Source organism: Takifugu rubripes, chromosome 21 (assembly GCF_901000725.2).
Source record: "Takifugu rubripes chromosome 21, fTakRub1.2, whole genome shotgun sequence".
Taxonomy (NCBI): domain Eukaryota; kingdom Metazoa; phylum Chordata; class Actinopteri; order Tetraodontiformes; family Tetraodontidae; genus Takifugu; species Takifugu rubripes.
Genome location: NC_042305.1, coordinates 16,112,824 through 16,137,403, shown reverse-complemented (window position 1 = coordinate 16,137,403; position 24,580 = coordinate 16,112,824). Strand labels below are relative to the sequence as shown.

General features: G+C 47.8%; 2 protein-coding genes across 30 annotated transcripts in view; both read left to right on the top strand.

Moving 5' to 3' along the window:
• The first annotated feature begins 146 nt into the window (after nucleotides 1-146).
• LOC105418056 (protein transport protein Sec24C) lies at nucleotides 147-6,433 on the top strand. 2 transcript variants are annotated; one of them, XM_011615955.2, is made up of 22 exons: nucleotides 147-374; nucleotides 682-848; nucleotides 935-1,303; nucleotides 1,430-1,482; nucleotides 1,577-1,624; nucleotides 1,768-1,879; nucleotides 2,068-2,195; nucleotides 2,280-2,415; nucleotides 2,626-2,735; nucleotides 2,921-3,033; nucleotides 3,140-3,331; nucleotides 3,409-3,505; nucleotides 3,572-3,676; nucleotides 3,772-3,939; nucleotides 4,079-4,175; nucleotides 4,263-4,411; nucleotides 4,579-4,717; nucleotides 4,830-4,951; nucleotides 5,076-5,255; nucleotides 5,343-5,540; nucleotides 5,658-5,747; nucleotides 5,987-6,433. In XM_011615955.2, exons 2-22 carry the CDS (start codon nucleotides 710-712, stop codon nucleotides 6,125-6,127), a joined length of 2,886 nt encoding a protein of 961 aa, XP_011614257.2. In that variant the 5' UTR covers nucleotides 147-374; nucleotides 682-709; the 3' UTR covers nucleotides 6,128-6,433. The 2 variants fall into 2 exon arrangements, with proteins under 2 accessions (XP_011614257.2, XP_029685568.1); XM_029829708.1 differs by having other exon boundaries at nucleotides 682-1,303.
• Nucleotides 6,434-7,428: 995 nt separating this feature from the next.
• The window catches only part of camk2b1 (calcium/calmodulin-dependent protein kinase (CaM kinase) II beta 1), a 31,129-nt gene continuing 13,977 nt past the window's right edge, over nucleotides 7,429-24,580 (top strand). For 2 of the 28 annotated variants that reach the window (XM_029829245.1, XM_029829244.1), the window contains exons 1-13: nucleotides 7,446-7,722; nucleotides 10,171-10,265; nucleotides 12,307-12,366; nucleotides 12,570-12,624; nucleotides 12,872-12,937; nucleotides 17,518-17,590; nucleotides 19,832-19,934; nucleotides 20,209-20,292; nucleotides 20,481-20,575; nucleotides 20,884-21,006; nucleotides 21,086-21,169; nucleotides 21,309-21,351; nucleotides 23,094-23,189. In XM_029829245.1, the coding sequence (XP_029685105.1) occupies nucleotides 7,667-7,722; nucleotides 10,171-10,265; nucleotides 12,307-12,366; nucleotides 12,570-12,624; nucleotides 12,872-12,937; nucleotides 17,518-17,590; nucleotides 19,832-19,934; nucleotides 20,209-20,292; nucleotides 20,481-20,575; nucleotides 20,884-21,006; nucleotides 21,086-21,169; nucleotides 21,309-21,351; nucleotides 23,094-23,189 (1,033 nt within the window). In that variant the 5' untranslated portion in view covers nucleotides 7,446-7,666. Of the gene's footprint in view, nucleotides 7,723-10,170; nucleotides 10,266-12,306; nucleotides 12,367-12,569; nucleotides 12,625-12,871; nucleotides 12,938-16,003; nucleotides 16,077-17,517; nucleotides 17,591-19,831; nucleotides 19,935-20,208; nucleotides 20,293-20,480; nucleotides 20,576-20,883; nucleotides 21,007-21,085; nucleotides 21,170-21,308; nucleotides 21,352-23,093; nucleotides 23,190-24,580 lie in introns of all 28 variants that reach the window. The other 26 variants (XM_029829251.1, XM_029829247.1, XM_029829249.1 and 23 more) reach the window with 21 other exon arrangements.

Sequence of the window (24,580 nt, the reverse complement as noted above, 5' to 3'; positions counted from 1 at the left end):
TAAACACCACCTTGCAATATACTGATGCAACAGCAGTTAGCACTAAACATTTTCCAAGGAAAGCTCATGTATAGTTGCTTTTATGGCGTTTTTCTTGAGTACACCGTGCTTTTATGTTGAAAGGGTGAACGGAAATGATTTGCGTTATTAAATTGACGCATTGCTGCGGGGGCTAGCCGGGGTTGGTCAATGACCTGTCAAGCCAGGAATATGTGCTAATGCATCGTTTAAACTCCATCCTCCAGATACTTTTGTAGTATTTTACGTTGCGCCAATAAAAGGTTTAAACCTTCCGTCGCAGCAGCCGCGATGGAGCCGCTAACGTTAGCGAGGATAACGGACAAGTGCGGCGCCGTTTCCCCTGATGTATGAAGGTACCGTTCCTGATCAGTGCTAAAAACAAGACTTCTTTTAAAAGAGATTTTTGTTTTCATGTCTAATGTTTAGATGGAGCTATGGGCTGCCTGTGTCGGTTTGTCCCCCCCCCCCTTGCACTGGCTACCTTTAATGATACTGATTGATATTAATCTAGCCAAACAACAGATTGCCACGGTTAATTGACCTTTTAAGTTAGACAATCCATACGACTTTGCATTCATTAATTACTGTAGAAAGATGAAGCATTTCTTTTGAGTGTAAAACATTTATTTTCTGTTTAAATATCGTATTAATTTTCTCTAGGAAACGAGCCAATCAGTGATGGTTATGGATGATGATGGACGTCCTCACAACCAATCAGAGCCACACTTCCTGTCACATGTGGGTTGGCCCGAAGGTTGGTCCCCGCCCCCATGCACCCAACTTCCCAGCCTTCAGCATGGAACCCAGAGCTCGCCTCCTGAGCAGAGGTCCTGCTACGAACACTCTCAGGCTTCCACCCTAGAAGGAAACGATGCACAGCGCATCACACACTATTCTCGTCTTGCATCCATAGATTCAGCAGCCAAAGGGAAAAACATACCTCCAACTTCTCTCCCTCTCCTGGGCAAAGGAACACAGCCTTACATGACAAACCAGATCCCATTAACCTCAACTTATAGCCAAAACAACGCAATATCGCCCCCAGTTTCGCACTCGCATACACGTCAGATGTCCCAGAATGGAGCTGGGTCACCGTACCAAGAGCAGTTGCCCATCAGCTCTTGGGTACCTGGACCAAATGCATACCAGAGTCCCCCGTGTTCCTCTGAGCCTGCGTTTGGGCTGAGGAATGTGAAGACTTCTGATGGATATGTGCAAAGTCTGGCCTCACCTACCTCTCCTCTCCATCAGCCTCCAGAGGGGATCACGTCCCACTACATAGGTACTGTTCATTTGGATCGTTTCAATTACAAATCACATCCTGGATGGATCCAAACCAGGGAAGAAAGCAGCCCATGTGTTAGCTTCTTAAAACTTACTTAAAACTTTACCGACTTCTTTTTTTTAGGCAACCTAAACATTCCCTTCTCCCCTGGCAGCGACGGTGACACCACCCCACAGGTAAAAACCAGAAAAATTGCATGAAATAGAAAAGATTATTAATCATAATTAAGGTTTCCAACAGTTAGTCGTTTTTTTGGGGTTTTTTTTGCAGTCTCCTAACTCTCGTTACGGCTTGAACCCAGAGCTTCTACCCAGTGCTGTGAGTGTATTTCACCAAATTAACATTTTAACCCCTTCAAGGTGTATCTAAACCCAAACACACCTCCCCGAGCTGCCCTCTCTCTCTGGTTAATCCTCCTCATTAACAGGTGAGTTAGTCTGAGTGGGAATTTTCTGTCTCAGGTAAAGGTGATTGCAGAGGACCAGGCTGAGTGGAAGGACAAGGTCTTTGTCTCTGAGCCTTATTCTCAACTTCCTCCCCTGGCAACCACATCCTGCACCATAGAAGACAGGGGTAAACACACGCACGCACACACACACACACACCTGCTACGTCAGTACTGTAGTCACAGATACCAGCTTCTCGATTCCCCTCATCGTATGATGCAACTGAACGAAATTAAAAGGCCACAAACCAGCTTGCAGCCTCTTCTGTGGATGGAAATACATAATGTCCATCCCCGCTCTCCATTTAAACTCCAGGAAATGCGAGTCCGCTCGCCATCCGCTCCACCACGTACTGCGTGCCCTGTGAAGCTCAAGTGGCCCTGCTCGCCCGGCTGCCCCTGGGTGCTCTGGTCACCCCTCTGGCGAAGCCAAATGCTGGAGAGGTCGGGACGTTCTGCAAGTCAGAGGCGGAAAATGAAATGTTTCCGAATGACGGGCGAGTTTGTGACGTGTTTATGTGACTCCAGAGCCCTCTGCAAGTGTGCACGGAGCCACAGTGCGTGAAGGGATGCAGCTGGTGTGGAGCCTTCATGTGTCCGGCCATGGGCTGGCTGGACTGCGGTCAGAGGTTTCACTGTCCCTTCTGTGATAAACTCACCGAAGGTAAAGTCAGACACAGGCAATCTAAATAATAACCAATAATAATAATAAATAAGTGGAGCCTGAACTCCCAGTTTGCTGTCCTTTGTATGACTTTATACTCACAAGAATATTGTTTTCCTGGCTGAAACACTTTGATGTTGCACATAAAGGGTAAAATATTTATTGTAAGTGCTTCCTTTACATGCCTGTTTCTTCTTCTGTGGTCCTTAGTGCCATGGCAACACTACCAGCCCACCAATGGAGTGCAGGGGGCTCGGGTGGATAAAGACAAGAGGCCTGAGCTCAGCATGGGGTCATATGAGGTCCTCGGTGCTGAAAAGGTCAAATTCTCTCAAACCTCACTTCGCGTTGTTTGGAATTTTGCAGCATTTTACGTGCAAATCAGTGCTGTATGACAACAACGTTCCCCGATTCCTTAAATCCTTCTACGGGGATTCGGGATTCATCATTAGCATCGAAGCCGATGGCAAATGAGTGTTCATGATGTTCGTTTACCTCCGTCCAGGGCGATCCTGCAGCACTGATTCTGGCCATAGACGTGTCCAGGCCCGCGCTGAGAGGAGGACATCTGGAATTTTTAACCCAACAATTACTTAATCTGCTGGGTCATGTGGAGAGGTAAGACGTGCTTCCTGGCACACGTGCACACACATGCACATGCACTCTTCTCCAGCATGTTCAGTAGCTGTTGCTGCCCTTCACTCCGCGCTGGATCTTCTCGTAGGGAGGACGGCGGCGCTTTGTCCGATGTCCGCGTTGGGTTGATGACATATGACACCCACGTCCACCTGTATGACCTCAGCCCTGTGCTGTCCCGCCCCCACATGCTGGTCATCACAGACACAGAAGACCTGCAGCTTCCTGTAAGGGAGGGGCTTCTGGTGCGCATCAAAGACTGTATAGACAGTATCAACAGGTGAGACCGGTCCGGTCTCGGTTTTATGACCATATCTGGTGTCGAGTGGTGGCGTTCACGTCTGTCTCTGTGCCCAGCGTGCTGCAGCTGCTGCCTCAGTTTAGTCCAGAGGGGGAAGCTCCAGGAGGAGTCCCCGTGGAGCTGCCGGTCAAAGCAGGACTTGCTGTACTGCAGGTCGGTCCCAGTTGTAGTTCTGTTGTAGTTCTGGAGAGTTTCTGATTTCATTTGGATCGTCTTCAGGAGCTGAGCTGTCCTGGAAAACTGCTGATCTTTCACGCTGCTCCTCTGACAGAGTCACATCCTTCAAATGGATCCTCAGGGTTCTTTGGCTCCAACAAACCAAAGGTGCGTGCACACACACACACACACACGCACACACACGCGCACACACACACAGACAGCGACTGTCACTCTGCCATCATCTCACACTGTGTTTTTAGTCCATCTTCCAGCCGTCAGATCGAGCGCTCTCATTGGCCAAGGAGTGTGTCAGTCAGGGTTGCGGCGTCCACATGTTTGTCCTCTCTCAGCAAGACGTGGGCGGAGCTTGGCCTGGACACATTCCATATCTAACAGGTGGAGCGTTGCACTCTTACAGCCAGCTTCAGGTATGTCAGAAGCTCCGCCCACTATCATTATAATTATAATTGATAGCCAGAGACGTCCTTCAGGAGTTGACGATGACTGGCTATCGTCGTAGAGCTCTGTGTTGTTTTGATCCCAATGACTGTATTATTTCCCACTCAGGGAGAACTGGACAGGGAGCGTTTCAGCACAGATCTGTGGAGGAGCGTAGAGATGGACACGGCCTACAAGGCCGACCTCAGGCTGTTTGTCAGCAAAGGTCAGACGTGTTTCTGTATCAGTCAATCCGGCAGCGCCTTGAAAAACTGTCTCTAATTCCACGTTGTGTTCTTTTTTCGTGACGCAGATTTACGGGTGTCAGGCTGTTACGGACTTTTTATCCCCGGGCCTGACCCTGGCCACGTCACCATGGCAACCATGAACCAGTTTACAACCCAGGCCGTGGAGCTCGCTCACTCCAGAGGGCTGGATGAGACGAGAGGCGTCACCATACAGGTGATAATTCTGTTAAACTGACACTTTATCACTTTGATCGCTCTTGTTTAAAGTGTAAAGCTGTTTAACCAGTTAACAGTTCATTTAACTTTATACATCTGGTTATTCTGTTAAACACCCGGAGCCCCATCTGTCTTGGTTTGACTCTAATCCTCTCTGTGTTTCAGGCTGTATTATCCTACTGTACCCAGACAGGTGACAGAAGGACCAGGGTTCACACCCTGACCCTGGGCTGCTCACGCCACCTACAGGACATTTTCCGCCAGTATCAGGCCCAAACGCTCCTCACTTTCTACTGCAAAAAAAGTAAGCTTCTGTAAGATCTTCCCGTTTTACTGGTATCCTTTGTTCACAAAATCTAACAGCTGGGACCTCACACCGAGTTGACTTCCTCTTGCGTCTCGCTGCGCGTGTCCAGTCTACTGTGCTGCGTTGGAGCGCCCCCTGCAGGAGCTGAGGGGGGAGCTGCAGACGGATGTGACGGAAGCTTTGGCGTCATATCGCAAACACAGCTGCTCCGTTTCGGTGTCTGCTGGACAGGTGATGTTTAAAAACATAACTTACACCTCATCATTAATTATCTCATTGACTTGTTTTACATTGAAATCTCTGATTTTTGTGGCGCTGAATTCAAGTCGCAACTCTCTAATCTCCTGTCCTGCAGCTGGTCCTCCCTCAACACCTCCGAGCACTTCCTGTTTACATTAACAGCCTGAGGAAGAGTGACGTTCTTCTGCCGGGCCTGCGGACCTCCATTCACCAGCGTCTGCAGCAGCGATGCCAGGTGCTCGGCTTGGACACCCTCTGCATCTCCACACACTTCTACCCTCTGCTGCTCCCTCTGGTCTGTAACACCAACACGTGTGGGTCATGGCCCAAATTGAGATTTGTGTCTTCGGATTGGTACATTCCGTTCGTTTGTCCGTTTTAGCCGCTGTCAGCTGACAGCTCCGACCCTCCAAACCCAGAGGAGCCGCTGCGCTGCTCCGCCAGCAGCCTGAAGCCCACGGGCGTGTACTTGGTGCACGCACCTCTCACGCTGTTTCTCTGGGTAGGCGCTCAAGTCCCAGCATGCACCCTGGTCCAGCTCTTTAACACCAACTGCTTCTTCTCGCTGTCCTCAGGAGAGGTGAGACATCCTCATTCAGAGCAGCTTCATCTGCTCCGATAACCAAACTGTTTCTATCAACTAAGCCTCAAACTGGAAGGAGACTGAGATTTTATTCCTGTGCTTATGTTGCTACAGACCAAGCTGCCAGTTCTCCAGAACCAGCTGTCCCTCAGCGTTCGATCCCTTATCAACAAGCTGAACACCCAGGTCCCCTATACTCGCAAGGTGAGCTGCTCCTGAAGGTCTCCTCTATGATTCATCCAAAAATCTCTGAACTGAGTCTCTACTGGCTGACATTGACATTGCTAACAATTAAAGTAGTTAACGTTAGTAATTAGTGCAGACTCATGAAACAATCCTCACTCCGTTTCCATCTGAATGACCGCAGGGTAACTATCACGTCCGTTAAAGATGTCATTGTTTTTGTCTCCTGGAAACATCACGGCCGTGATTTTCTTCCTCAGCTCTGGGTGGTTAAACAGGGCGACGCCGGCGAGGAGGCCCTGCAGCGCCACCTGGTGGAGGACAAGAGTCCAAACGGAGGAGCCTCGTACGCCGACTTCCTCTACCACCTTCATGTCAACTCCGTCCGGCTTCTGCAGTGACAGACACTCACACATGCACGAGCGCGCACAGCGGCAGAATTTAAAATATAACAGACAACACATCAAGATGTCCTGAGTTCACAGTCTGGACAGAAACTGCATTAAATGTCTCGATCTGGGTGCCGCCAACATCAGCCGGTGGAGACTGAAGAGTAGTACTGAGGAAGTGGGCTCGGCAGACAGATCTCAGCTGTCAGTCACGATGTTTTCACCTGTTTATGGTCTATTTCATTTGATGATGTGACGCTGTACTGTGTGTGTGCGTGTGTAAGCTCATTAATAAATAAATGGCATTATTTAACTAAAGTATCTGTGTAAGCTTAAAATGTACTTGATTGGCTCGAGTCTTCAATTCAATCTTTAGTAAATTCTGAAGAAATTAGCATGTGTTATTAGTTTCTGTTGGTCCAAGTTTGCATCCTCAAGCAATTTTTATGCTGCCCAACATTCTGGTGGGACACTGACTGAGAGGACATCATCATTTTATAGCCTGTTTGACACTTAAGCCTAAACCAGAAAGACACCATTTATTATTATTTTCTATGAAAAATCTTACAAATTAAAGCCATTGTTATTATAGAACAAATACCTATTATACGGAACAAATCTATCATGCATTTCTGATCTTCTACCCTACATGACCAGCATTTTAATGTTTATATTTTTGTAGTTTGTATTTAACAGCGAATCACACCTTTCAGCTTGAGTGCAGATGCATGCAAATGGTGACAGGTTCTGAAGGCACAAATAAGTGCCCACATATTTGCCCCTATTTGGAAATCCGCACCCAGCCTGCTGGAGGTGTGTTGGATTACGTCGACACGCGTTGCAACTCCATCATGTGTCCGCCAGAGGGCAACAATAGCCGCGACCTCCACGTCCCAAAACTGAATCTCATAACGAGCCCCGAATAGGCTGGGTCAAGTTAGCTAGAACTAGCATAAACAAACCGGAAAATACATAAATATTTAGAAGACGAACGTTTGCTGGAGTTTAAGAATTTATATTGCGTATGTGACAAAGTATGTGGCAAAGTTTGCTGAATTCCGTAGGTTGAAGTTACGCGACCGATAAGTCACCCGCCACACAACTAGTCATGGCGCGAACATACTTCAAGTTCATCACGCACAAGTATTTATATAACAGGGCATAGTGATTTCACCAGTTCTTACAAAAATATCTTAGTCTTAGTCTTACATTTACATCAGTTTTAGGAAAACAGCCCAGGAGAAATAGTGACTAGTTTTAAACGCAACGTCTGTATTTTATTTTGGAAATCGCAGCAGGAAGTGACTTTGTCTCGTTCCGGAAACTTGACGGCGGTCCTGTGAAGCGCAGCGGCTGTCAGCGGTGAGAGAGAGTCCACCCACCCTGGTCGCTGCAACTGCACTTATCGCCCTCCTTCACTCGGCACTTTTCGTTTTTACCGCTCCAGCTGCTGGGCGGATCCGCCGGTTTAAAGCTTGTTTAGGACCGCGTCTTTTCCGGAGCTGTCAAAGTAGTTGAAGAAGAGGAAGAAGCGCGAGACAGGGGAGCGACATGGCCACAACAACGCGATTCACAGACGAATACCAACTGTACGAGGAGCTGGGGAAGTGAGTCTGCTGGCTTCACTGTTGCAGCTTGAGCCTTGCCTTTAGTGTGAAGCTGGGAAGAGGACATGGAGACTGGATTCTGGCCAGTGCAGAGCAGCACCAATGTTTGTGCACCATTAAGTGTGTGTGTGTGTGTGTGTGTGTGTGTGTGTGTGTTGCGCGCGCGCTTTTTTTCGGGATGACAGCTCTCGAAATACGTCTCTCTCTCTACCAGTTGCCTCCTCTCTTCAGAATGTTCTCTCTGCCCCGCACGGTCCTCATTATTTGCGGCGCGTTTGCAGACACGACGACGCGCGCACTCCGGCGTTAAAGTGCAGGCGAGAGGTGCGAGAGGTGCGAGAGGTGTGCGCGGTGAGGGAAGGCGGCAGCGGTTTATTAAAAGCACACTTTCCCTCCCGGGCGCTCCCTTTATAGGGTGCGAGGACTCTTCGAGGCTCAGGTGTGGTCGCTGTAGAGAAAGTGACGCGTTTATGGGCGACTTGTCACACCTGCAGACCCAGACATCAAAGCTCTGAGCAGTTGTCAGTAGATATCCATGCATTCATATCGGTGTGTTGCTCCAGCCCCCCCCCCCCACACACACATAGGTGGTGGAGCATGTTCGGTATTTTTGGCACCAAAAGTTGATGATGATGTCACTGAGTTACCCTCCAACTGGGAACCAGCCACTGGTTTCTTTGCTGTTCCACCAGCTGTTCTGTTGTTCCGGTCTGAGCTGAGGTGACGCCATCAAAATGTTTTTAATGTCACGCCGAATTGCGCTGAAGGTGCTCGACTGTGCTTCGCTGCGGTTCTCTGGTCTTGCTTCAATTGTTGTCCACTGCGCCCCCACTGGTTGCGGGCGGTACTGCAACATATGACACCTTCATAGAAATGAGATGGTTGTTTTTAATATAAAGCCTAAAGATTAATTTACTCTGTGGAGGATGAGGGTGCTGGTGCTCGCCACTCTCAGCAGCACGCCTTCTTTTTGCATTCTAGATCAATAAAGTTATAATGCATAATTGATTCAACAGCTGCTCGCCGAAAGGCCGCAGACGAAACACTTTTATATCTGTTGGGTCAGTCAACAAGACTGTTGCTAAACATGCTTTCTCGCTCTCTCGCGCAGTAATTTTGAGGGTCTCATTCACACTTCCTGGTGAATTTGATTGCAAGCTAAGCCATGATTACTTGGCGTCATGCTGTGACCAGGGTGACTCAACGATCACCATACGTCCCGCAGGCTTCACAGTGGAAATGCAGATCAGGAGCAGCGGGACCGGACTGAACCGGACTGTCCTGAATGGTAGAAACGGCCCTGTAGGGTGTCGAGATGTAGATCAAGGACATCCTGGCAACGAGTGGCAACCATCCCCAGCACTAAATGATCGTCGCAGCGTAGATTAGGCCTATTACTTTGAATTTTTAGGAATCTGCCACTGCAGGAAGTGCACCGTTCTCATGATCTCAGTAACATCTGTTAATGGGACCATGATGGGGAATAAATGGCAGTTTAGAGGCCAGGAATGAATGTTGCTCCCAACATCTGTCAGGTGGCTTTCCCTGCGTCATCGCTGCTCGCTCACTCGAGGTGTTATTGGTGATGAAACCAGCTGCGAGCAACAGATTTCAGATGCGCTCCAGCAAAATGTTTGAATTGTGAAGTCACAGAAAGGTTGTGTTTGATATCAGAGAGCCATTTGTAAGCAGCACATATTCCTGCAGATTTCATAATCCTGGAATAATCTACATGTGAGCGTATTGTCGCCTCCTCCCTCTGGTGGTGTCACTGTCTTTGCCTGACCCTTTTTTTTAACATGACAATCTTTCAGATGTACGCGTCAGGCGGTTTGGATCGACTCTCAGACCGAGCACCTGCTATTCGAAGGGCCGATTTTTTACGCCAGGTGTCATGTGACATGGCACTTCCTGGTCTTCTCAACCTGCTCGGTCTCATCACACATGACGTGACCGGAGGTTAACTAAACTAAGCCCCATAATGTCCATTTAGCCAGCTTTACTCTTTAAAATGCCCCCCGACATGTCGCAGTGTGTGAACGCACCGGCACATATGGACCTTAGGGGTCAGCCGGGCTTACAGCTTTCACCTTTGACCCTGACCTTGCTGTTTGTCTGCAACTGCCTCAGTCAGAGGTTGACTGATGGCACCAGTCAAACCAGTTCTAGCTGTGAAGTCCACTCTCTCAGGACCGGCAGCCAAGAAACAACATCGTTGCCCCTCTGAACGCAACAACCAGCCGCAACATAACAATCAAAGCATCATGGAAGTGAGGTGCAAAGGTGTCTATGAGATCCAGCTGAGTGATCCTTTCCGGGAGAGATCAGCCTGACGTCCCGGCCTCCCTCCACCGCCACGACGCTCCGTTGATCCAGAGGAATATTGCGTAACCTGAACTTGGGCGTCCGCCAGAGCTCCACACCTACTTTTGTCTCCGTGTCTCACAGGGGCGCCTTTTCCGTGGTGCGCAGATGCGTGAAGCTGTGTACAGGACAGGAGTACGCCGCCAAAATAATCAACACCAAAAAGCTGTCTGCACGAGGTAAACACGCTCGCCTCCTTCTGCTGCTCCTCCCGCACTTGTTGCACGGCTGGACGTCCCGTGTTGGTGTCCAGGCACAGAGTGTGACATCCGCCCTTCACAGGTTGTGCCCAGACCTCCAAGGCAGCCGGCCGGTTTTATGTATTTGGTTTGGGCTGGCTTCTTCATCATTTTCAGGAAGCTGGAGACATCAGTGAGGTTCTGCGCCCCGGTTACAGCAGCTTAAAGGGGAACATTGTGCAAGGATGAGTAGGTGGAGAGGGGGGGAACAGGCGAGGAGAAGGCACCCTAAGAACTTGGCAGCTGAAGGCTGTACGCTGTGCATGCCTTTAGCACAGGACTCTCATCTGACTTTTTTGGTCAACTCTCTCTGCCACACACACACACACACACACACACACACACTGCCAGGAGAAGAGAGTGAGACTGTATTCAGCTGACTGCACATTTGACTCTGTCAATCCTCTGTTATGGCTCTAGGAAAATGAATCAGCTAGTCACATCATGAATTGCACTTAGTGGCTCATTATCAGCGATTATCTTTTAAATGGAGGTGATTTAGGCTCGTACTAGTTCACTAAAACCCATAACGCAATAAAACCAACACACCATGCCTGTTAAAAATGGAGTAGCGCTGATTAAGTTAATGGAAAAGCCGTTAATATCCTGCTGATTATTGGAGACCCGAGTGGATGGAAACCTGTGTGGACAAGATGAAATCATCCAGGGAAATGACCCCAAGACCTTCCGACTGTGTGTGACTGTTTTCTGTTCTGAATAATCTTTGCTTATAATTGTGATGTAAGTATTTCCCTCCTCACAGATCAGGTTTAGCACCTCTGCCTCTCCCAAAACCCCGGGGCACTTCTGTGGCCGATCACTGGGTTTTGGACGGAGTTTAGCCGACCTGTGGAAATATAACCTGTGCTCTTCATCTTCCTTTGATACTGTAGCTCTGCGGCCTGGTGGCTGTGCTGTAGTGTCTCCAACACACCTTTGTGCATCTCTCAGGTTCTCCGGCTGTGCTCTGACCTCATTTAAACATCGTGCCAATGTCAGCTAACCAGGACAGATGTGGTCACCTCTGTCGAGCTCATTCTTTAATATTAAACTGGAGCCTCAGCCATCGTATCCCAGTTTAGTGAGAAGAACAGCTGCCTTTAATCTCGAAGAAGGTTCAATGATACCAGAATGCTGAAAAAAAGCTTTCGATTAAATCAGCAAATGGATAAAAATCATTAAGTAGGTTTGTCTCTAATCATAAGAAGCTAATATTGTAAAAAAGGAACCCAAGCTGCTACGGTGCAGCAGCGACAGCCAGGCTTGATGCAGATTATTCATCCCTGTTGCATTTTCCCTCCCTTCCATCTCTTCCTCCTGTCCTCCCTTCAGCACTCCTCCGCTTCTTTCCCCCGCCTCGCTCCTCATCTTCTGAGACTGTAATCACAAGGCTTGCGCTTCACTGTCACTCTTCAGCAACGGCGTGCGTTTGTGTGTATTTGGATCCATGCAGCGTACACGTGTGTTCAATACATTTTCATTTTCGTGGTGATATTCTCTGCCAAGTTCTGCCTGCCTGCACATGGAGGGTGCCTCCCTACCCACTGTGAGCACAACATGTGGGCTGAAAACCATGATCCATATAGACGAGGTCTTCATGTACACACACGCTCATGTGGGCCTGCATTCTGACTGATATGCTGTTATAATCTGGTCACCTTCACTCTGTTGCCTTTATTTCTTCTCAGATCAGAATGATGGAGCAAGAAACTGCACTGTTTGCATAAGCTAACTAAGCTAACATTAGCCAAAGCAAGCCGTCGGGTAGCATCTTAATCTAATAATGGGTCATGAATGGAGAAATCCCTCCAACTCGCTATTTTATAACAACTCTGCTGCGCTGTACATTCCTCTGTTGATCATCAGGGCTAACCTGAATGTTCCACAGGAGCCGCGGCAGGATAATAATAACTGATATCTACAGAGAGCAAGCTCATTATCGCTCATTTCTCCCCTCTGAATTTCTGTCTCTGGCTTTTAGATCACCAGAAGCTGGAACGAGAGGCTCGGATTTGTCGCCTGTTGAAACATCCCAACATTGGTGAGGGCTCCTCTGTGTTGGATCCAGTAGTGTGCAGATAAAATACCCGATCATACTGGTAAAACTGACCAGAAGAGCTCAGCTAAGGATGTATTTTTCCTACTCTGTCTTTTATATTCTGCTGTTTAGCACAAAAACATCATAATTGTGGAAAAACCCAACTAAAAAACAATTTCAACAAGTGTTTTTCCTCTGTTTTTCAGTGCGTCTCCACGACAGTATATCAGAGGAGGGCTTCCACTACCTCCTGTTCGACTTGTAAGCCCTCCTTCGCTCCCAACTCTTGCCTACACATGCAATTACATAACCCTTTTGCCTATAATACCCCGCACCCCTCGACCACTGCCACCCACACCTCCACATCTTGGCTGTTGCCTCTAGTTCCCTTGGTAACAATAAGGGAAGGGGCAGGCTGGGGTAAGCGGGGTGCTGTAGGAAACAAGTACTTAGGTATCAGCCCTCAGTTCCTGTGTGTGTGTGCGTGTGTGTGTGCGTGTGTGTACAGGGTGACTGGAGGGGAGCTGTTTGAGGACATCGTAGCCCGAGAGTACTACAGCGAGGCCGATGCCAGGTAGGTGCCAGCTCTTCCCCGTCTGTCCTTTTTTTTAAAGATTTCCCTCCTCTCGTGTTCCCTTTCATGGTCCTTTCATCTATTTTCTCTATCTCTTCTCCTCTGCCCCATCCATCCATTTCTCTACTTCTTCTCCTTCCTTTGAAAACGGTCTATATCTCCTTTTTCTCCTCCGCTCGAGGAGGTTGTCGTTGCCTGGATTCATTTTGCCCCTGAAGTTTATTAAGAGACGGAGAAGCGACTTCTACGTGACACACCTGAGTCGGCGAGCCTGTCGGAACTCTTAGCGCTGCTCACCTGTTTAGTTTCCAGACGCTCCGATCCTTCTAATCTGGCCTAATCTCCATCTCCACCACCAGCCCGTCTTGTTTTATACCTTCCTCCCACCGCTCCTTGACTCACAGACACATGCGTAAACCATCGGTGGAAGAGGAAACGGACTTGCTGGGGGTGGACAGACAGTGGGATGAAAGAAGCGTGAGAGACATTTGACTGCTGAGAATAACAGTCATGACGTGGGTGTTAAAAATGAAGCATTAATGGAAATAAGTTATGAATGAACGTGTAGCAAACACGGCTCCTCATTCAGCCTTTAGTCCACAGTGAAAGCTGGTTACACCGGATTATACACAACCGGCCTGAGTTTAACCAACACACCATTCCGAACACAACTGTTTGCTTTGTGTGTCTGTGTGGTTTCAGCACCAAAACACACCATCTTCTGGAAGAGCGAGGACATTTTTGGGAAGTAAGGATGATTTATGAGGATCAAGGAGCTGAACTTTTAAAGTTACAGTTAGGATTAGGTTTAGGTAAAGGTCAGATCAGGGTTAGAGTTAGGCACTGATGGTTAGGGCTAAGATATATAATGTCTATGAAAGTCCTGACAAAGATAGAAGTACAAGGATGTGTGTGTGTGTGTGTGTGTGTGTGTATTCTACCATGTATAAAGCCTCGAACTTAATTTCCTAACACATTTCCCCCTCACTTCCTAACAAATGCACACACACACATTAACCTATGTGCATATGTTTTTATACACCCCCCCCACACACACACACACACACGCGCACACACACACACTAAGTCATCCAGGTCCGTCCTCTGTCTGTCAGCCTAACTTCCTTGGAGACCAGCCAAAAGTGGGACTTTAATTAGTTAGGATAATTAGTCTCTTCCTCTCTCTCTTGCTTGCTTGCTTGCACACACTCACACACACACATGCACACGTTCAAACTCTCTTTTCTGTGACATCTGTATTCCTGTAGGCCAGTGGCTGGCATCTGTTAAAGAAATGGAATTAAAGGTGCTCAATAGTGTGATTAGCAGTTAAACGCTGCTAAATAAAGCAGGAGCAATGGTGGGTCACCATGTGGCTGTTTGTAGCCCCCACCCCCCGCGCTGATATCGATTATTCACAAGGATGTTGGTATTATTATGTAAATCGGATTTTGGTTTGATTTGATGTTTGCTTTGTGACATTTCCATCTCCAGCAAATGGGATTTATGCATAATTTGTCAGCCCACATTGTGAATTATGGAGAACTCAACCTTTGAAATATAAATAGGAACAGATAAAGTTGTAGAGCTGTGGGAAATATTTCGCTGACGCGGCATCGAGTTCGGCGCCCTCTACGGTTGGAAGGTTTTTTTGTTTTTAAATGCGAAGCGGGTCACAAGTGACCCAGGACTGAAGTCACGCTGTTGGCACCAGAGAAGGCCGCAGATCAGCTCACACACGTGGTTTAAACGTTGGTCTCCACGTATCCATGGCACCCGTATACGTTCGGCTGGCAACAGATTCTAAAACATTTGCAGTGAACCGAGTTTCAAGTTCCGTAAAAGCTTTATTTAACTGGGATACGTCCCATTAAAACTGCATATCTGTTTGTTTTAAATGGGGCTTGGAACCGTACACCCTCCCTGACAAGAGCAACCACTTAACACAGCATGCGTGTCTCCGTGGGGGCCAGAGAACTCCCAGACGGGCCGGAGCAACAGACGACTCCGCACAGTCGGGCCTCGGCCAGAACGTGAACCCGCGAGCTTCTTCCAGTGACGCAACAGTGGTGACCGGTGGGCCCTTTCAGTCATCAGACAACTGGGCCTTAGGTTATCTGAGCGCGGCCCTAAAGGATCGGATCCTTTTCAGGGGCTCCGGCATTTAACTGTGGGGCAAAAGAGGCTTAAAGGTGCTCGTTTTTATCTGTTTTCCCCCCCAGTTCTTAGTTAGCTGACGCGTTAGCAAAGGATTGAACGTCCTTTTAATGTTCTCACCTGAACTTACCTTTTTTCTTGTAGAAACAAATGTTTGTGTGTGTATGTGTGTGTGTGTGTGTGTGTGTGCATCCATGCACATACACTATATCTCCATCTCTCCACCCCCCCCACCCCTCGGTAAATGCTGCGTGGGTGTGGATCCTGCAGGCTGCCTGTCTCTTCACTTATTCACATATTCCACATATTTTGCTCTCACTGCAGCCGAGCCGCATGTGCACGTTTGAATAAGTGCACGTAGCAACGACATCCCGATCGGTCCCTGCGTGACACGCTCTCTACCTCCTTTTAGCGACACAAATTAGCCTGTCAACGGTGTCCTCTGACTCGCTCTCATTGAATAAATGTTCTGTTTCATGTGTTCTCGTCCCTCTTTTTCTCCGCTCTGCCATCTTCCTCCCATCCGTCGTCACGTTCTCTCACTCCACTCTTCTTCTTCTTCTTCTGTTTCTTCTTCTCCTGTTTGCTGTTATTGTTATTCTGTCTGGCAGGTTGTTTTTGCTGTTGCTGTTCTTGTCCTCTCTCATCTTGTCCTCTCTCAAAATGAATCTTTTTGTCTCCTCCACCTGCAACCACCAATCCATTGCCCCCCCCACACTATGTGTTTCTCATCTTTTCTGCCCCCCCATCTCTGCCACCTCTTCTCTGAATCCCCCTCCTCATGCTGACCCTTGCATGCACGTCACCTGACCTCTCCCCTTTTTTCTTCACCCCCCCTTTATCCTTCTGTGCTCACCATCAACGCCCCCCCCCCCCCAACTGTCCCCCCTCTCTCTTTTGTCTTCACAGTCACTGTATCCATCAGATTCTAGAAAGTGTTCATCACATTCACCAACATGACATAGTGCACAGGGACCTGAAGGTTAGTATATGTAGAGGAGCATCTGCATCTAACCCCCCTCCTTCCACACCCCCCCCCCCCCCCCCCTTTTAACCTCTGCTTGCTCCCTTTTACCTCTGTCCTGGATTCCCTCTCTCCATCCTTCTGCCACCCTGTCATGTTTAGAGGTGCCGGTCTTGTGTCCGCCTGTCTGATGCGTTTCTGTCTGGTCTCGGTGTGTTTATACTCTCTGCTGGAGGGGCTCAACCCCCCCGCCCCCTCCCCACACACACACACACACCTCCTTTCTTTTGTCATGTTACAAATGACCACATGATAAATGCCCCTGCTGCTCTGGCTGACAGCCGATCAGTACGTCAGCCATCATTCTGACGGTCGTCCAGGCTTCCGTGTCTCCCACCTGATGTTTTTTTGAAGTTATCTGATCACCCCCCCCCCCTCCTTTTGTTTATCTTCTCCCCTCTCTGTGTTTTGAGTGATTTTATTTTATTACCTCCATAATAATGGCTGCACACAAGCCATTTTGTCCAACTTTATGGAAGCGCTTACAGGTTAAATATATGTCTAATCTAGTTTGCCATTGCTTAGTCAGTGATAATTTATTAGCAGATGCATCACGGAAAGCCTGCAAATCTGTCAAACAAGTCATTTCCAAACCTGTAGGTTGAGGTGAAACTCAATTACTGACTGTCTGCATGTGACTTCGGACCAGTTGTTTCCATTTCACTTTAAGTGTTTTTCTTTCTTTTTCTGTAAAATGAATCTTATCCTTGACTGTAATATGACAAAATGCCAGGAAGGAGCCACGTCTTTGCCGGTCTTGTGGGACTCTGCAGGGTGGAATTACTGGAAATATGAACCAGCCTGTTGATGACATGACGATGCATTGTGACCCGTAGATGCTTTAATTAGAAGCCCAAAGTCTCAAAGCCAGTTTTACACTTCCCAAAACCTCGCTGAGGTTTTTTAAAAATTTCACATTGTCGGGGGAACAGGAAATAATGATGCACCGTCAACACTTTACCATTGGGTGTGAGTCCCTCTGTGCAGATTAACATCAGCTCAAACTTACCCGTCCACAGGAAAAGACTACCAAGTTTTACACACACACCCACACACACTCCAGTAGCACTGGTTTGATAATAACAGGCCTTAAAAGACAGCTACACTGGTCCAAAACGTGGCATTGACCCAGAGACATCTTTATTAATTCTCCCATGACTCACTCCTTCCCTCACCTCCTCCAGCGCCCGGCCAGTTACTGCACGTGCTCCCTTAGCTGAGGATGAAACAGAAGAGCCCTCTCGGTCCAATCTCTACTCTTTAATCCCCTCCCACTCCTCCCAACATACCTCCTCTCCCAGCTTCCTTTTCCACACCCCTGGCTTTTGCACGGAATCGAGGCGCTGCTCAAACTAACATACCCCCCCTCCCCCCCCCTCCCCTTGGTGTTTGCATGCAGTCATTGCATCCAGCAGATCCTGGAGGCGGTGCTTCACTGCCATCAAATGGGCGTGGTGCACCGAGACCTGAAGGTGAGTGATGGGGGGCGCCACAGCGGCCCTCGGAGAGTTCTGTGTTTGTGTAAGAGGGCTAGAGGTGCGTTAGACCTGTCGTCTGTGTATGCTTCGTATTTAAATGCACCATCGTCGCTCACGGCAACAGGCCAAAGCTTTTGAACTCTGGAATTCTGGAATACTTTATTTCCCTCGTCTTCCCCTATATTTCACGTAATTCTGAGGTTATATTCAGGTTCCTTCCTGAACCTGCAGACGCACTGGACAGAGATAGATGTTAACTATTGATTGATTTTTTAAAATATTGATCATCTGACCGGGAGCTGGCCATTTCAACTTGTTAAAAACCAACTGTTTCCACAGAACTGCCCCATTGTCAGGCAGCATTCGACATTCCGTATTTATCGTGAAGGATCATCAGGTTTTGTGGCTTTGTGCTTTACTCATTTCCAGCCCTCTTGCTCTTGTGTCCTGTGTGTATTTATAAGCGCATGCTTGAATGTTGCATCTCCGTGTGCATGGCGCGCCGTGTGGAGCGGATCTCTCCTGTTCAAATGTCAGTGCCAGCGTTCCAGCAAAGCTGCGTTATGTTCGTCGGGACCGCTGCGGATATTTCTTTATTTAGCCGACGCACCAATCTGCTTTCACAGCCAAGTGCCGGAGAGGGTTTCACCCAGTAGGTCATACTGTGATGACTGACGGCAGACCGGTGTGGCAAGAGCCCTTAAATTAGCAATTAGCATTTAGCAGTGAGATGTTGACATCACAAGCGTGTTTTTAAGTGTTCACAATCACGAATAGGCCATTTTCTTTTTTCATTTTTGCAACTTGGAATGTCTTCGAAAATAAAAAAGAAAGCTCTAAACTTTCCATGAGGCAGCTCTAAAGCTTTGGCGCCCATGAACAAAGCCTCTGTTAGGAGGCCACCTGGTGTTTACACACACCAACGCCCCAAACGAAGAGCAGCTACTATCCAGAAAATAAAAATTGCAACTTAACACGGCTATCATGTTACGTCACACTTGTTTACTGTGAGCTTCTCTTTTCTGAAGAATATAACTATATTAAGTAAGTAAACAGCTTCAGGGTTGTATTTCCATCTTCTTTAAACACAACAGAGGTCAGCAAGTCAAAAATTTAGATGTAATTTACTCAATAATGCCAAGAGAGCCTGTTTAATATTTGGTATTTGTCTTAACCAGGGATGGAAGTAGAGGGGTGGACGTTCTCTGTGGAAGTTCTGCCCATTTCTACCATTTTCTCTGAAGGAATTTGTTATGAATGCCACAGTTCTTCCAGATCCTCCAAGGACAGACACATAAAAGGGAAGAGATAAACACAGGAACATTATTTTTATTTCAGCACCCACCAGTGAACGGCTCTTTAATCCATATCCTGCACCACCATTTTAGCCAGTGGGACCGTCATCCACATCTATGTTTATTTGGCTCCTGTTACAACCATTCCCGTCGTTCCGTCCTGAATTCGTGGCCTGGATCTTTAGCGTTTCTGCACCTTTTTAGATGAGCGCACGCTTCTCCAGTGTTTCCACCCACGCCTGTTCTCAGGGATTATCTTAGCGCTGCAGCACTGCCAAGTTCTGACTCCTTGGTTTACAAAAGAGTAAAGCCTTACCACGCGATAGAGCAGCGAGAACGTGATGACACGAGGCAGGCGCTTCGCTGGCGGATTACGGCTCCCCTCGCTTGTGGTCGCCCTCTTTACGTGCAACCTGGACACTTTTATGCGTAGTGTTCCAGAGCTTAGTTGAACTGTTACCTTAATACCTGAACTGATTCGTGTGCACATCGGTGGGATTTCAGGAGGACCAGAGCTTCTTTTCCTGATAACGCAGGCACAATGATAATTACGCATCATGCTGATGCCATTATTAAGGCTGTTGGAGTCAGATACAGATGCACAGGGACAGAGTGAGGAGGAGCTGGGGTCACTGGGGGGAGCATCCCATTATTAGAACCATCTTCTCATAGTGAATAATGAGGCTGACTGTCTTATCTGGGCCACAGAGATGGAGTGTGCAGGCCACACCAAACCTCTGGAGACCCCGACAGCACTTAACGAGTGACGTGGATCCGCGTTGTACGCTTTTGTGTATGTGCGTATCCTGCGTCAATGTCTGTATGTACTGTATGTGTCCTGTCTGCCCAAAGCTTGTCCCTCCGTAGTCTCCTGGATGTTTTTCTTGTCTTTAACGTGAGCTGGTTGGTGACGTCATGTCTCTCCTCTGGCTCACTTCAGCCTGAAAACTTGCTCCTTGCAAGCAAATGCAAGAATGCTGCAGTGAAGCTGGCCGACTTTGGCCTCGCCATTGAGGTTCAGGGGGATCAGCAGGCCTGGTTTGGTACGTACACTGGTACAAACATTCAGCTCCCCCATACGGCTAATCTCTGTTTCATGATTTTATAGCCTTTTAAACAGACTATCAGCATGAAATATCAGCATGTTTCCTTATCACAGAAGAGTCCTTAAAGAGACATTAACATCTCTGTACAGCTGAATTGGTTTCAGCTCGTATTATCTTACTATCTTTACAAGCAGAGACACGATCTATCATATGAAGCTTGTCAATCTGTGTGTGTGTGTGTGTGTGTGTGTGTGTGTGTGTGTATTTGCAGGATTTGCTGGTACACCAGGCTATCTTTCCCCTGAGGTATTGCGGAAAGAGGCATATGGTAAACCTGTGGACATCTGGGCCTGTGGTGAGTTGTTGATGCACACACACACACACACACACACACACACACACACACACACACACAGACACTATCTTCCACACTGCTCAGCGCCTTTTAATGTATGATTAACACAAGCATTTACAGTTATGACCTCACTTATGGCATGAAAACAGACCAGGCAGAAGTGTGTTTTCTGTTCATGTGTGTCTCAGGGGTGATCCTCTACATCCTGCTGGTGGGTTACCCTCCTTTCTGGGACGAGGACCAGCACAAACTGTACCAGCAGATCAAGGCTGGAGCTTATGACGTGAGCCTTCTCTCCTTTTTCACCCCCCCATCCATCCTTCTCTTTCAGCCAAGGGTTATGTAACTCAATCACCCCGTTTATATTTCAGGATGTTAAAATGTCCTGGCAAAACGAATAGGGACAGCGGGACACAGACAGATATTTAAGGCTAAACATCACCGGGCTCGGTGGGTTTACAGTCTGATCGGGTTGCAAGGCTTCTGTTCTCGGTCTCTGATAAGACCCAGATCCTCCTGGATTCATGTGACTTTAGATATTATTACAGTCAGTAAATGTGGTGGGGGGGTGGCCTTGATCTCTCTCTCCAGTTCCCTTCCCCTGAGTGGGACACCGTCACCCCAGAGGCTAAAAACCTGATCAACCAGATGTTGACCATCAACCCAGCCAAGAGGATCACAGCTCAGGAGGCCCTGAAGCACCCATGGGTCTGCGTAAGTGTCCCCACCTGCGGGACGTCCTCGGTACGTCTTTGTTGTTTGCTCCAACCTTCCTCGTCTCGCTGTCTTTCAGCAACGGTCCACAGTGGCGTCCATGATGCACAGACAGGAGACTGTGGAGTGTCTGAAGAAATTCAATGCCAGAAGGAAACTCAAGGTTTGTTGACACGCTCACTCTGGTCCTGTCGACTACCTGTTTAAATATTTAATAATGCCATACGCTGACAATTGTTGTGATATTGATTTGTTTTTAAAACAATGTTTATACTCACTGGACTGATTTCTTTGCCTTTTAGGGGGCAATTCTGACAACTATGTTGGTTTCTCGAAACTTCTCTGGTAAGTGCTGTAAGGCCATCACAATCAGCATGTACGGAATACACACGTTATTTGTAGGGATTTTAACTTTGATCTGGTAATCATTCATTTAAAAGACACAGAGGTGTCTGTAGGTTAACAGAGTGTCTCATGTTCACTGTGTTCTTTATCCATTATTAAAGCAGGTATTATTGCTTTTCTAACTGCCATAACTGAGCCATTTAACCTCGGTTTCATTTAGTTCGGTGGGTGTAACATTAGCATTCATGCTAGTGGCAACATTTCAGCAGAGACGTATCTTTAGTTCTTAAATTTCTTTTCCTACTTACAACAGTGCTCCTCTCATATTGTCTGCGCTGAGAAGACAGTAAGCAAATCATACATTAACGCGTACCATCGCTTCTCATTTGACCGCTGTGCCGTAACCAAACATGTCAGGTCACCTGACCCTAAAGAAACGTTCTCTAAACTCTACAAGGTGGATGTGATCGGCTCTAAATGTCGTGCATTTATTAATATAGTCTACTTTAATTGGACCACTTCACATCCAGTGAAACGTGACCAAAGATTCATCCTAAGGATTACGCACAATTTCCATAGAGCGACCCGTCAGTGAGAGTTGGGACCATTAATTACTCTAGTTCCAATGATGTGACTCACAGGACATTTTGGGTGCAGACGGACATTTATTTTTCTGACACGACTGCACCTTAAATGTGACCCCCTGACCCCCATAAGTGTAAATATATACTCAAAAATGTATTGACAACATAATAGAAATAGACAAATAGATAGAATATAAATATAAAATACAATGTCTGGTAGGTGATGTAGCAGGATAGCATAACTTTTTTTTAAATCACAGAGGTGACTGGGAAGTCTGTTTTCTGTGTGTGTGCGTGCGTGCGTGCGTGTGTGTGTAACCTGACAATAGCCGATGACCCACTCAACTTTTCTGCCCACCACATACACACATGGCCCACCCTTGAACAGACTCTCCCCGCTCCTTTCCCTCATCTCAGGACTAGTTTAGCATGAGTTCATCCTTTCCGAGTCACGTCCAGGATGAGAAACATCTGAAATATAAAAAGGAAGAGACTGGCGCTCAAAGGCGGATGAGCTCAGGCGCCTTAATGGCAGTTTTGTTCCAGGATATTCTGTCTGTGGTCAGCTGATGTTGCCTAACAGTAAAAACAGCAGAGTCCAAGTTTTATCCATCAGCAGTTGTTTCTAACAGTTCTAACGCGTCTCGCTGCTGGTCATCCTTCTAACCATAATCCTGTTTTCAGGGACAATTAGAAGCAGTTTCTGCCTCTCTTCTGGCCCAAGCAGAGGATTATAGTTTGATGTCATTCCTGATGGGACTGAACTGGTCAAATAATCCTTTTGCTTTTAAAATTCATATGAAAATCCTAAACCCATCTGTTTTTATATTAACCCACATTTGGAGCATCTGATTCCAGTTTCTTTGTTTGTGACCAAACCTTGTGGCCCTAGTTGGAGGCCTGTGTTTATGAATTAACCCTCCTTCCCCAAACTAATGTGCCCTGTTTATCTCTGCCCCACCCACCCACCTCCTACTGTGTCTAAATCACTTCTTTCTTGCAAATTCTCTTTTTTTGCCCCCTTTTCTAAACGCCACTCCTTCTACTATCCGTCTTTCCCCCCTCCTCCCCATCCGCCGCTCCCCCCCCCCCCCCCCCCCCCACCTCTTGTAAACCTGCTCTTTCTTCTTGTCTGATTGGGTACTGGACTTTTAACAGTGGGCAGCAAGCAGACCACCTCTCCAGCCTCTGTCACCGCGGCCGCAGCAGCTGTGGCTGCGGCCACCGGCGCCACCGCAGGGCTGGTGGAACAAGGTAGCATGGTGGCCTCACCCTGGGGGGGGTCCTCTCTGTACTCCCTCTCCCACTCTGTCCTCTGTTCCCTCTGTCCTATTTCCCTGCTTCAGCTTGGCAGCTAAAAGCTTGATGGCTGATGATGTCACTGACTGATGGCTGATGATGTCACTGACTGAATCTGTCGTTTACCTGCAGCGTCAGCCCTGTTTCCATCCAGCCGGCAGACAAAACGTTTGTCACTTACACTAAATTCTTCCTACAAACTTTAAAATTTCTCTGACACATTCCCATTTTATCCGATGGAAGCCCGGTTTTTGCTGTCGTCTTGTGCATGTGCTCATCATCCACATTCATCTCGTCGTATTCATCTGGAGATGCAACCACACAGCACGGTCCTGATCGCTTATCTCATGCCCTCTTTCTCATTCTCCTTCTCCTAACACTAATCACTTGTCCCATAACACATTTATACATCACCAGTTTCTTCTCATCCTCGTGAAGTCACATCTCTCAGTCTCTCTCTCTCCTCTTTTCTCTGTTCGACAATGATACTGGAACGTTTGCCCCTGTCACTTTAAGAAGGGAACTTCCTAAAGGCTGATGCTGAATGCTGCATGGGGCCCTGGAGTGGTGCATGGGGCCCAGGGGAGACGGGTGCATGATGGCGACCTGGAGGATGCAATGCTGGGCTGGTTCTTGCGAAACCAAAGGCAGCTAAAGCTGTTGCTTTGCTGTTCCCCAAAGATGCTCTCGTCTGTATTATTTTCCACGTCTGCAGCCTCACACTTTGTGCTCCTGTGATGTAAACAAACGAGAGTTTGCCAGGCGAACTGGAATCGCTGGGATGGCAAAAGTTAGAGCTTCATTTCCTTACCAACGAGGCCGCTATTCCCCTGCGGGGACGGAACCCTCGGTGGCTTGTTGCAGAAGTTTGAGAGCTCACGTATAAGTGAGGTAGATTCTGTTGATCTTTAAGCAAAAGTGAAATAAGATCCGGAGGTATGTAGAAACTTGCGTAAGGAGCTCAGAGTCATGCGAGGGTTGAGCATGATCTTCAGAGACAGAAGCAGTGCCTGTGTCCTTGATTCTGTAGACCACAGGGACTCTCCAGTCCTCTCCGTCCCCCTATGCTAAGCTCCAGTTAAATATTAATAGCGGGCTGTCTCCTCCTCTCAGCCTCAGACCGCCTCACCGCTTCACTGGATGCGTCTATTTTGCATATTCACGCACACACAGATGCCACCTTGTCTCATGCTGAAGAGGAGCAGCTGTTTTATGGTCTTCAGAAACTTTGCATGGGTTCCTGCAGCTCCAGCTCCGAGCTTTTCCTTTGTTTCTGCTCATCCCCGCTTTGCCTCTGCAGTGGTACATCTTCTGTGGGTTTTTTTCAGCTGTGTTTTATCGCCATA